Here is a 12854-nt window from a genome sequence, read left to right on the forward strand (position 1 = left end):
GCTGGGCGGGCGAGGAGGGGAGGTGGGCACAGGTGCTGACTCCATGCCAAGTACTCACTGCTGGGCACTGGAAGACACAGCAGAGGCAGAAGAGGACAATGTCAAACTAACCCTAGGACCCACGAGAGAGAAGCAAGAAGTTCAAGTAGCACGCAGACACGAGTGGTAGGCACGACCATCACCTTCTTTACTTAGGTTTCTGTATTCTGCCAGCAACCTCGAGAGGCTACAGGTCTGGGGAGAGGAAATCGGACTCAAGAGGTATGAGTGAAGGACACAGTAAGTCCACAAAGAGGACTGAAGCAGAGGAGCCAATCTCCTAGGTGACACCAGACCCCGGGACTCAGATGACATTATGCAAGGTTTGTAATAACACCAAGTGCATCCCTGAGTACCTGGAGATATCATGGTGCCCACAAAGATAGGCGCTCCAAGACCAAGTGTGCTTAGGAAAGCTGGGTTAAGAAGTGCATTTACTGAGGAGCATCTCAGAACCTTCAGTATGTCACCACGTGCTGGGATTCTGCCCATCCCACTGGCCAGAGCAACCCTTCCTCCCCTTGGGACACTTATTACACCTCACAGGGCCCTGGCATTGGGGTGCACGGCCCGTGGGGCTGGGCGTTTTACCTCCATTCTACAGAAGAAGTTAGCCACACAAATAAATATTCCACACTCAAGAGGGAGGCATCCCGAGAGGCTCTCGGGCATGGGAAAGCAAGAGCCTTCCCGTACAAATGGCCTCCCAGAGTCACTGCTGGTTTACAGAGGGTGTCCGCTGGTGGGTGACTAAGAATCCCTCCAGCCACCAGGCTGCCTTGGGGAACATCAGAAAGGGGAACCAGGGATTCCAGGAGCCAGCAGCCCAGGAGTCATGATCAAAGAGGAGGAAAGGAGGGCAGGCGGCGAGGTCAGGGAGCAGTCAGGAATGGGAACGAGATGCGGAGAAGCTGCGATCATCGGGAGCTCCCGACCTGCTGGTGTGACCAGTGGGTTCACTGCCTCCAAACGCCGCTGGGAAGTGACTTCTCAGGGGACAATCTCAGCCAAGGAGTCTTGAAAGGATTTGGTAAATGGGCCATTTCAAATCTACTTAAAAGAGAAAAAATTGTATACACAGGCAATACAGGTTTAGAAGAGCTCCTGCACTTTGAGGCCTGTCCCAGCTTTCAGTGTGCACAAGTACACTAGAACCTACTTAACCTGAATCTATTGAAGAAAAATGGAAAATACTCTAAGCAAAAAAAATAAATAATAAAGAGGTGCATATAATGAATGAGGGCATCACATACCTGCTCTCTCACTAAGTGGTAAGATACTTCTAGAGCAGCGATTCTCACATGTACCACATCAGCTCGCTCCTCAACCCACCCCATGAGCTAAGGATTATCACCCACACTTTAGGGATGAGGCAGCCGAGGTTCACTGAAGTAAGATCATTGTCCAGTCATGGAATTAGCACTGGTAGAGCCAGGGTTCAGTGCTAAAGGCCAAGTTCTTTCAGTAATCTCACACTGCCCGCCCCCTAAAATCCACAGGTCTGAAAACAAGCAAGGATATCAACATTCCAGCCAGGAACCGGGCTAAGCGAGAAGCACAAATGGTGGGCAGTGAAACTTCTGGGTGTGGTCCAGAGCCCACCAGGAGACACACACACACACACACACACTCCTGCTGGTGCGATTTCTCGTGCCCCCTCCTAGAGACTCCCATCCATAATCCATAATGGGTCCCCTGTTCATGTGTCCACTGGAAGCACAGGCACATTCCTGGCAACAAAAGTGCAGGGGAAGAAATCTGAAACAAAGCATTATGACCTCCAGCTGGGGACTGCACATATGGGTCTTAGAAGGATGAGAAATCCCCGGGATGACCACATCATCTCTACTTTTGGAAGGGGAAAAAGGGAAAGTCGACACACTGGAAAGTGAAGAACTGTGTCAAGGAAGTGCTGAATCTCCCTGTCCTTCTGAAGGGGGCTCAAGACGTTTACAAGGCATTGGAAAAGAACGCAGTGAGGCTAGGGGTCTGGGCCCCAACCGGAGCCCCATAGGCCTTGACCCCTGATCCATTCAACAGACTGCCCCCATCTGTCCCCACCCCATGTATGGGCTCGAGGGGGAAATGAGGCTACAAAAGGTTTGCCATTTGGAGTTAAGAGGCTACAGAAGTGCACGGTTATTTGCATTCCCTGAAAACACACAGCCAAGGAAATTTAGTGAGGTTACAACTGAAAGATTGTGTGGAAAGATACATGGTGCTTGGATTTTTAGCCCACGCCTTGGGCCTCCCTTACTCACATGAGAACAGCCAACCTTTACTGAGCACTTACTAAGTGCCAGCACTTTCTAAGAGGTCTACATTTATTATCTCACTTAATCGTCATAACTCTGTCATCCTCATTTTATAGATGAGGAAACTGAGCACAGGGAGGTCAAGTAACCTGCCAGAGGTTGTAACAGCTGGCCAGTGGCCAAGCTGGGATTCAAACCCAGGCTGGCTCGCGTCCACCCCACTTAACCATATAGACTGCCTCATGGCCAGCAGACTCACATGTGTGAGTCTCAGAAATCAGGTCAATAACACACCTGAGCAGCTTTTCTAATCCTCATACAGGTGTTTTCTAGTCTGCCAAAGTGAATGCTGGTGACGGCCTCCAAACATCTGACTTAGTTATGTCACATGGTGGGGCTCATGGACCATCTCCTCTCCTGACTGGTTCTCAGCCCCAGGGGAGTTTACTGAGCTCAGGAGCTGGGCAGAACACCTCACAACCCACTTCCCGTCCACTGCCTGGACCACCATGGAGGAATTCTACTGATCTCCTGGCTGCCTGAAGTCCATCCTTTGATACAAGATGGCACACAAATTAAAAATTAATATGAATCACATCTTATTCAGAGCTTTTGCTGCCTCTTTTCTACCCCTTATTTTCCCCGGCTCATGCCCCAGCCTGGCTGCTTTGATTTGTCAGGCACTAAGCAGGAGAATCACTGAACTCCTACCTTCCTTCCATGACAGCGAGGCTGGGGCCAGGCAGGGAAAGAGAGGAAGCTTCGTGTCCCTCATTGGCACCAAGATGAAGTTCTTTGCAACAGGGCAAGGACAGCGTGGAAAGGTAATCGCGATCACTGTTCCTTTCCTTCTGTTCGCCTTCCCTCCACACCCCACTCTTCTAATGAAAACATTTTCATGTCATCAAAGGAGAAGAAAACCAAATCCATTTATGTGAGCAGAGCACTCGGAGCTTAAACGTTAGAACTAAATCTGCTGGATGATGTACGGCTTCTAAGTGTGTGGTTTTCCCTAATTACATATTACCTTATTTATTTGGAAATAGTATCTGGTTATAATTAATCAGAAAGGAAGAGAAAACTATATGGGAAACAATACTGCCTGCCTCATCTTTTTAATGCAGATATATCTCTAGTTTGAATTTCATTGGTTCTTCACTTGCCTAAAATGAGTAAGGTAAGACGAAGAGACAAGAGTGCTGGCATTCTTAAACACCTCGCCCAGCTATTTTGGCTGACACCAATAAGCAGATAGCAAGACTAATTAAACAGGTAAGGGAGACATAGATGGAAGACACAGATCGGCTATCTGCTGTGATACTAGCTAACATTCTCCAGGGGCCTCACCCCAGGGACATTTACCTGGGCTACTGGAGATCACAGGAATCCTATCAGCTTCTTAGTGGAAAAGGATGGTGCAAGAACACGGCCCTAGCACAACGCCGGACCAGGTCTCAACATGGGTAAGGCCACACTTTAGACCTGAGCTGCTGGAAGAGGGGCCTACATTTTAATAAGACCCTAAGAGGTACTGGTCACAATACAAAACACATCACATTTACTCTTCACCATAATCTTCTGTGGCAGACAAAAGCCCTATTTCACAAATAAGAGAAACAGGGCTCAAAAAGGTGAAGTAACTTATCCAACACCACAGTTAGAGCTGTACTGAACCTGGCATCAGACAGACTTCCATGCCAGCACTCCATTTTATCAAATTAAACACAGTGACACAAAAAGAACTGTGGAGGGGAGGAAGAAAAAAAAATATTGGTTGTAGTTTAAACAGCTAAGAAGTCACAGAACTACAAAATGGAGCCAGAGGGATTTCTATCATGAGGATACGTTACATGCCATAGTGATAAGATAAGACTGCTTAATATAGTGATGTAGCTTCCTGGTGAGCAGGGTACTATAGATGAAATTTATTTTGCAAATCTGACGGGATTTCTTCTTATTCTATTCACTTATCACGAAAATACTGCTGTTTAAGTCACAAGATTACAAGAAAAAAGATGAGTTGGTCAAAATAAATTTAAAAAAAAACTATTCCTGCAATATGCTTGGAAAATGAATCCAAAAACATATTTTTAGATGATCTAATGAAACACAAAGTAAAATATAGAAAACAGAAACAAGATGATAAATTCCAATGACCTTTGCGAGACAAAGGAGAAAAAAAGAAAAGAAAGGCAAAAAGTAAAATTGCAGAAATGGAAGATTTTATTGAAAGAAAAACAGACATAATTGTGGATCAGAAAACAATTACCAAGCTTACAACTGAATAAACAATTTGAAAAAGAATGAGCCATCCCTTTTCTGAAATCTAAGAAGGACCTTAATTACACAATTAAAAAATACTCATGAAAAACGAATGTTAGCCCACCCTCTTCCTTCCTTTGGCAAATAGGGGACCAGCATGTCCTGGGTCTTTCACAAGCACAGCCTCATCTTACAGCACGAATTCTCAACATGGGTGATACTGCTCCTGAGAGAATGAAAATGGGTTCTATGGGATCAAAATAATTGTAGTCTTCTCAGGAACAGAGCACAGATATACATATAGTACATAAAAAGTATATCTGGTATTAAATTTTTTGGAAGAGAGCAATTAGGAATAAATGTCTAAAATAGTTTCTTAAAGGGGTCAATAAAAAAAGTTGAGAAATACTGCCTTAAAGAAATTTTGATTTGGCTTTGCATCAGATATGTATTATGCAATTCTAAAATACCTTCTCAAACTCTCATGGGTTTCCAGACTAAAGGAGTAAAACAAATGAAAAACTACAAACGTTTGGTGGCTCTTGGCTGGGTACTGATAGGTAAGGGAAGACATTTTATAATGCCTAAAACAAAAATAGAAAAGGTGAGTTTTTCATGAGGTTAATCATCTGGGGTGTCTGGTACTAAAAACTGAACTGCCCCAGGAAAAGGCAGGCTTGAGGAGGGCACAAAACTCACTGGCAAACTGCAGAAGTCTAGGAGCCTTGCTCAGAACACACTTCATTGGAAGAAAGCCACACTCTCTTTATTTGAAGATCAAAGCAGAACATGTGAGCCGACAAATCATAATTCACTTGTGGTTATTGAAAAATCAACTTGGAGCATTTGCTTGGCATGCCTCCCTGACACCAACATCTCTGAGAAGGCAAAATATTAATTCTCTACGCTTCTCAGACCCCTAGGCATGACCTAATTAATTTTAAGCATGTTAGCAGTGCCTCTGACTCTCAAAAAGATGTTTATTTCTAAGGTCCTAAACGCAAAAGAATGAACTCGGAAAGCAACGTCAAGGCGGTCTTTCCTTTTCTTTGGCTTAGCAGGCTGAGGTTAAGTCTCGGCTGCCTGTGTGCATTTCAAACCTGCACCGGGAGGGACGGAGGCCTGGAGGCCTGGGCTGAGCTCCCATCAGAGGAACTCAAACCAGCAGCGCGGGTGGCTATCTCGGAAGAAGAAGGAGTAGGCGTGACAGAGGTTCCCCGCGTTCCGGTGGTGGATCAGGGACCACAGGGAGTCGCTGAGGAGGGCAGAGAGAGGCCGGGGCCCCTTGTGATCACCTTCCAGCGGCTTCACGATCTGGAGCTTCTCGGGCAGGTAGGAGCGGCTGCTGAAGGACATGCCGGAGAAGCCGGTGAACTCTGAGAAGCGCGAGTGCGTGCCCAGCGACATGATGCTCTCCGTGGGCGTCAGGGAGCCGCTGAGCAGCTCGCCCTTCTCCGCCAGCTCCCTGAGCTTCCGCTCCTGCTCCTCCTCGAAGAACCTCCTCTCCGAGAGGTAGTTCTCCCGGCGGAGCGACAGCCGTCTCAGCGCCGTCTCCAGGTCGTGGGAGCCCGGGGTGCCCGGCGTGCCCGGCTTCTTACTCCGCTCGTTGTTTCTGGAAGGAGGGGAAACGGGGGTGAGCGTGGGAAGCCAGCAGGGGGCGCTGTATCATGTACAATGAAGGCCTTCCTGCTAAACGTATGGGGGTGGACGTTTCCGCATGGTGCAGGGTTTTCTAAGGAAACGGAGGCAAGTAGCTGAAATTTAGTGAAAACTGCAAAAACAAATGCCTGCCCAGGGTTTTTTTGGGGGGGAGGGGGAGCAGAGGGGAGAGAGCACTAAGGTGGAATGAAAATTTGCACACACTGAAGAAAAAACCCAGTCCCTATAAACATGCCCCTCAGGAACCCTTAGGAAGGAGCCTTCTTCCTGCGGCCGCAGTTCCTAGATACCAGGCAGGCAGCTGGTTGGAGGGATGCCTCTCTTTCCTCTTGCATTAACGGAGCTGAGAGCTCAAGCACTTTCCCAACCATCTGACCCCCTCTATCAGAAGAACCAATTATATTGTCACAGGAAAAGGATGTAAAAGTCGACAGTGGGGGCGGGAGTGTTCTGCAGGGCTTCAGGACAAAGAGGGACTGACCACTGCTGAGGAAGGCCCACCCCAGGGATGCGCGGTGTGACAGGCACTTGCTGGGCATGCAGCACCCCACCTTCTGAAGCAAACTAGACCCTGGTCAGGAGACAGAGCCTGAGTCCTCCTCAGGCTTTCAGGCATCCAGGCTACAGAGGGTTCATGAAACAAATGTCTATTCTGTAGCCTAACAGTGAAGATTAACAGAAAAAAATACTCACTTATCCTCTGCCCTTCAGCATTTTACAGAAAAGCAGAGGTCCTGGTGCATCCTGTCATACCTCTTTAAACTGGTCAAAATAGCAGCATCAAGGATAAGCATAAGCTCAGTGGGTTGGTAAAACATCTGAGAACCTTTTCAGGCGATTCTTATCAGCCCCCCTCTTCTGATTACTGAAGCTGTGTTCAGTCCACACCACTTCTCTCCAAAACAGAAAGATAAAAGCTCCTGGCTGGCTCACCCCAAGTCAGCCGACTCCGCCTCCAGGATGATGCTGTTGGTCTTGTTGTCCAGGACGACGTTGCCAACATCACTGCCATAGAAGCTGGACCGGGGGGTGCTGACGCAGCTGGACAGGAGGGAGTTCACGGCGGAGGACTGGTTGGAGCCGGGGATATTCATGGGGGAGGGCGTCAGAGACCTCTGCTTGACCACCTGGTTGATGTTTCTCACAGTCTCAAAGACTCGCCTCTGGTGCCTGGGGAGACACAACATCGTCCATAAATAAGCAAATGCAGGAATGACCTTGGAGTTAAACCCTCCAAAAACTATCAGCTGAGGAGCCAAAATGCAGCTGGCTCACATGAGCCCCAAGCAACCTGTGCCTTCCACGTGTTTTCTGAGGGAGTTGGTTGGAATTCGAGAGACTCAACACCCACTGAATGCAGGGCTCTGATACATGGCTGTGTGCTAAAGTTGATGCCAGCAAGAGTGATCTTGCTTTTCAGTGTCCTTAAGCTTGACCTCCAAATAAAAATATGTAAGTGGTACTTTTGTCTTCCACCTAGTTTCCTTCTTTCAGGATGGTTACTAGAACACAGACTCCAAGAGGACAGAGTTCACTGTTCAACACATAATAGCGCTCAATAAATATGTGTAGAATGAGTATCTGCTGACCCTTCATATATGTAAAAAAAAGCATATATTAAAAAAAAATTAGTCTTAAACTTCTATAGTGAGAAGATAAACATCAGATTAATCTTTTTTTTGGAAACTGCTATTTCTAAGAGCAGAACTACGTGTTGATGCTCATTTGTTCCCTTTTAAGGAGAAAAAGGTAGGCAGGTTGCTGTAACAGTCACTTCTTTCTGGGATGCAGAGGGCTTCACACATGCATGAGGCTCAGGGACACTGGTCACTCCCAGGATCTGACTTATGTTTTGTCAATGGGGTTTGAATACAGAGAAAACACAATGAAATCGGATCCACGGCTTCCTTATAAACCTCGGGGCGGGCCAAGTACAAGGTCTCTAGTTAGGAAGAAAGATGGTAGAGGCCAATATCCCAGAAAGGAAATGGAACCCTTGCTCATACCCCTTGAAGAGCCCTCTTTATCTCATACTGCACCCTATTTTTCCTTTCCTAACAGATGCTATAAATTTTTAAAGTAGTGTTTTCCACTGAAAGGAAAGATAAAAATGAGTGGTGGTGTCCACATGGAGCTTGTGTTAAAAGAGATGGGAAACACATCTCCCCTTCCCCAACTTTCTGGAAGTTCATAATTTATCTTTAAAACTTAACAAGAGGAGCTGGGGGTGTTGTCAGCTGTGTTCTCATCTTTCCCTTAATCTGTGGAAGGATCACAGTGATCACTGTTGGTGTCTGAGGCCCAAACAGGGCTGGTTTTGATCACCACAGGTCACAAGGCAGGCTCTGGGAAGCTTAGAACTAAGGCCGTACGCGATGTCTGGCGACTCGGGCTCTTCCAACTGCAGCTCCTTGCGCATCGTTCCCTCAATCTCGGCTGCCAAGGAGTCCTGGGAAAAGCCAGAAGATACACACCGAGTGAGCAGCAATTCAAACGCTCTGTCTCTAAAAGAGGCACATGGCCTGGCTAGCCATAGGAGTGAAACTGAGGCCTCAGAAGTCTGAAGACCTCCCACAACTCAAAGTTGACAGCATTCGCCGGTTACAGACCTTCACTGAGCAAGCCCGACAGTGGTTCTGAACACAGCAGGCACCAATGAGCACGAGTGTAAAGGCCCTTCACTTCCGTGCAGCTAAGGGTCTCAAAGCAAACCCCATGTTCCCTCAGCCAAACAGTGAAGCTGTGACTGTGACCACAAGGAGAGGCGGAGAACTTATTGGGCAGGGGGACCTGAATCGTGGGCACTGCCATCTAGGCCTCTATTCTTGTGCTCCCCTTGGCCCCCATGCCAGGAAAGTTCTTCTCCCCACCAACGATCTGTGGTCCACCCACCTTTAACAACCAGGTCACGTCTCATTTCTACCAGTAATCTTTCATTTCCTCCATACATAGACACCCAACACATCAAGTCCTTGTGAGTTCTCCGAACTTATGTCTTTCTCTAGGTCGGTTGTGAATTTTGTGGATCAGGGGAAGGCCAGTCACTGATGACGTCTCAATTCCCCAGTGGAAAGCAAGACTCAACAATACAGCCTGCCTGATGAGTGCCCCCTCCCCCTGAACCACCTACTGTGTGCAGAAAGGCACCTGCTGAGGCCTCGAGGAGGACACCATGTAGGACAACCTGAAGGGAAGGGCTACATCCATGCTAACCAACAGAACTTGCAATGACGGGAACGTTCTCTATTTACACTGTCCAATATGGGAGCCACAGGCCACAGATGGCTCCTGAGCACCTGAAATGTGTCCAGTGTGCCTGAGGAGCTGAATTCTTAATTGTACTAATTTTAATTGATTTAAATTTACATAGCCACTGTGGCCAGTGGCTTCCCAGCAGTCAGCACATGGGGACTCCAGGATGTCCATCTATCTCCACAGCCCCACAGTCCACCAAGACACTCCAGTATGAGCTGGAATCAAGTGGGGACACGCGATAGGAGTTGGCAGGAAGCTCAATCAGTAAAGGGTTAGTGGGCATGTTTTCAATTCCTATCCACAAATATGCAATTTTATTTAGTAATTATTACCCACAGATTGCCATTAAACATAACCCCATGGTGAAGGGCTTCCCTAGGTGAGTCTGACATTTTTTTAAGCCAGTTTCTTTTTCTTAATACTGTTATTCACCATATGGTTTGCATGCAGAGTTCTGCAAGAGGAAAGGACCTTCATACAACTTAAGAGAAATGAGATATCAAGCTACTAATTACAAAGCCATGCTGGGAGGAAGTCGCAAGCAGAGTCTGTAATTATTTTTGACCATGATCCCCTCTGGCAGTCTGGGGAAGCCGTGGACCCCTTCTCAGAATAATACATTTAAATGAATAAAATAATTAGGATTAAAAAGAAAGTCAGATAGGGACCGGCCTGGTGGCGTAGTGGTTAAGTTTGCATGCTCCGCTTCGGCAGCCCGGGGTTCGTGGGTTCGGACCCCAAGCACAGACGTATACACCACTCATCAAGGCATGCTGTGGCAGCATCACACATATAAAACAGAGGAAGATGGGCACAGGTGTTAGCTCAGGGACAATCATGTTCCTCACCAAAAAAAAAAAAGCCAGATATATTGAACTAGTTACTAGAATATTAATAACAGCAACTGTAATAGTGTAATGTATCAGATCTGGCTTTAGGATTGGTAATTACTGTCATTTTGAAATGGAGATTAGCATAAATAGTATTTTGATACATTTTCAGCAACTGAAATGTGCTATGAAAATAGCAGTGATTTCCACTAGTGACAACGTCACCAGGGGTGCTAATATTGCTGTGGTTTGTTGCCTGCCTTCATACGAGGACACACTGTGTACAGGTGGGGATTAATGGAAATAAAAGGTATCATCTTCCCTCAAAGTTCACGGGCCCCCTGAATCCTGACTGTGGATCCAAGATTAAGAACTCCTGCCATAAGGCAAGAGAACTGGGAACATACTTGAGCAAAAACTGCTACTCACTGTTTTATTCAGCAATTAGAAGGGCTGGGAGCAAGAAAGGCAGATCTGGGCATTCTGCTCCAGAAACATGGGCATGGTACAAGCTTTAGATTGACTTAAATACCTTTAATGCATAAGGCACCTTAAAAATAGCCATCTTCAAAAACTGAGCTGTGCCAACAGCTACAGAAAAAGGCAAACAAAAGCTTTACCTCAGCAAATATGAAAGCTGAGAATCTCTCCAGAAGAAACCCACACGCAGATTTTCAATTCAACATTTTTTACGTAATGGTTTAGTTTTAAAATGCAGGTCTGTCCTTGAGAGTGGGGAATGCAGTGGAGTGAATCCTAGAAGCACAAGGAACAAGACGGCCCCAGGAGACCACTGCACTGAGATGAGGAGTCAGGAAGGAGGGAAACCGAGGCATGAGGCATGCAAAGCTACACAGGCCAGTCTGGGAGCCGAGTGCGGTTAGCTTTAGATGGAGGAATTCGGGGGACAGAATGATCTTTGCTGACTTTCCTGGGATTCCTGGAATCACTGGGTCACCAGTCTGCCCCTTGGAAAGCTGATGATTTATGCTGTCTTTCTTTTGTTTCCCTTCGATTTCAATCAAGTAGAGACAGAGAGAGCTCTTGCCTGACTTTGCGGTGCAAAAGCAAAGAAGAAAAAGAGATCATGATTTAGGAAAAGTGGGCGAGACAAGAAGGGATGGAAGAACAGTGTCTGTTGTGGGTCAGCAACTGGCGGGGAGGGTGGTGAAGGGAAAGAGCCCCAAGGAAAGACCAAATGCGGAAGGGACTGAGTTTCAGAAGCATTTAAACAGCCATCCACACCTATCTCATTTAGGGAAGTTTTTCTCAAAAATTATTCTCTCCTCAGAGAGAATTTGGTATTTCATCAAACCATGGGAATAGAGCCTGAATATAAAAGTTCTCGGTAGTCTGTTCTTCAGTCTGTCCATCCACCTATCCAAATCTAATATCTATCAAGCTTCTACAGTCTACAAAATACCACTGTGCCAGGTGCGGAGTATTAAACAGAGGGAAGGAGGAAAAGAGCAAATAAGACATGGTCCCCACCTCCAAGGGGTTTATCCTGAGAGAAGAAGGTAAATGTGTAAGCTCTCCAAATGTCACAGGGCAATGACCAGCAGAGGGAAACTGCCCTGTGTCGCCCAAACTACAGGGAGAGGTCAACGTCCTGGAAAATCCCTTCTCAGCCATGTTCCCTAAAGCCCAGACATGACACAAATCAGGCCAGGGGAAATAAGACTGTGGGGAAATAACATGAAAAATATTAAAATGCCACACCCAGCACAGAGGGAAATATTTTTTCAGATCACAGATACTAAAAGCCACCAAGAGAATGATAAACAAGCACACAAATGACCAGCAGAACCATATGGGCAATTTAAGAATTCGGGAATGCACTTAAGAGGCCAAAATAGCACGTACTCTGATAACGTCAGACAGAGTAATGTATAAGTAACATCTTCCGAATACCTGAGGTCCCCATTAAATCTAGTTCTTATCCAATTTATGTTTTAAGGGCAGGAGTAGAAAAGACGGCAGCTACAGAGGGATGGAAAACAAAGAATCAATTTGTCTCATGTGGTTAAGAAACCACCAGCTGGGCTCATAAGCCTTGGACTCGGATCCAGATCCAAGCTGCACAATGAGAAGCCACCTGCAGACTCCACTCCAGGCCCGGAGCCCCACCACCAGCATCCATGCTGCCCTCTGGGTGGGAACGCGGGTGTCAGGAAGCTAGCAGGCACTCACCATGGGAAACAGGCCCAGCGAGTGGTAGCGCCGGGAGGTGGTGTTGGGCACGGTCTTGTTCCGGAGGTTCTTGAGCTCCTCCTGCGCCTCGTGAAGCATCTCCATGCACTCTGCGTACTTGTCCTCCAGCTCGCGCAGCTGCGGGACACCAGAAAGGGAGGAGGGTCAGGATCTTGTGGGCATGTGCACTCACCCACCCAGAGAGCCAGAAAGACTGGGACAGGCTGCCCCCGGGGCTGAGGCCAAACGCCCAAGAATCCTCAAGGCTCAGCTTTTCTTTCACTTGGGGTGCGCTTATAGCCTCAGAAATCTCCTAAAGTAATAACAGGCAACTGAGACAAAAACAACTTTAAATGAACGG

The 12854-nt window shown here is 47.0% G+C and overlaps 1 protein-coding gene across 13 annotated transcripts in view; it reads right to left on the reverse strand.

The window, feature by feature from the left end:
• Positions 1-12854, reverse strand: part of TRAK1 (trafficking kinesin protein 1) — a 177734-nt gene that overhangs the window by 15477 nt on the left and 149403 nt on the right. For all 13 annotated transcript variants that reach the window (XM_070492967.1, XM_070492972.1, XM_070492969.1 and 10 more), the window contains 4 exons: positions 12494-12631; positions 8588-8664; positions 7149-7385; positions 5852-6168 (listed from right to left, as the gene is read on the reverse strand). In XM_070492967.1, the coding sequence (XP_070349068.1) occupies positions 5852-6168; positions 7149-7385; positions 8588-8664; positions 12494-12631 (769 nt within the window). The remainder of the gene's footprint in view (positions 1-5851; positions 6169-7148; positions 7386-8587; positions 8665-12493; positions 12632-12854) is intronic.

Source organism: Equus asinus, chromosome 21, assembly GCF_041296235.1.
Source record: "Equus asinus isolate D_3611 breed Donkey chromosome 21, EquAss-T2T_v2, whole genome shotgun sequence".
Classification (NCBI taxonomy): Eukaryota; Metazoa; Chordata; class Mammalia; order Perissodactyla; family Equidae; genus Equus; species Equus asinus.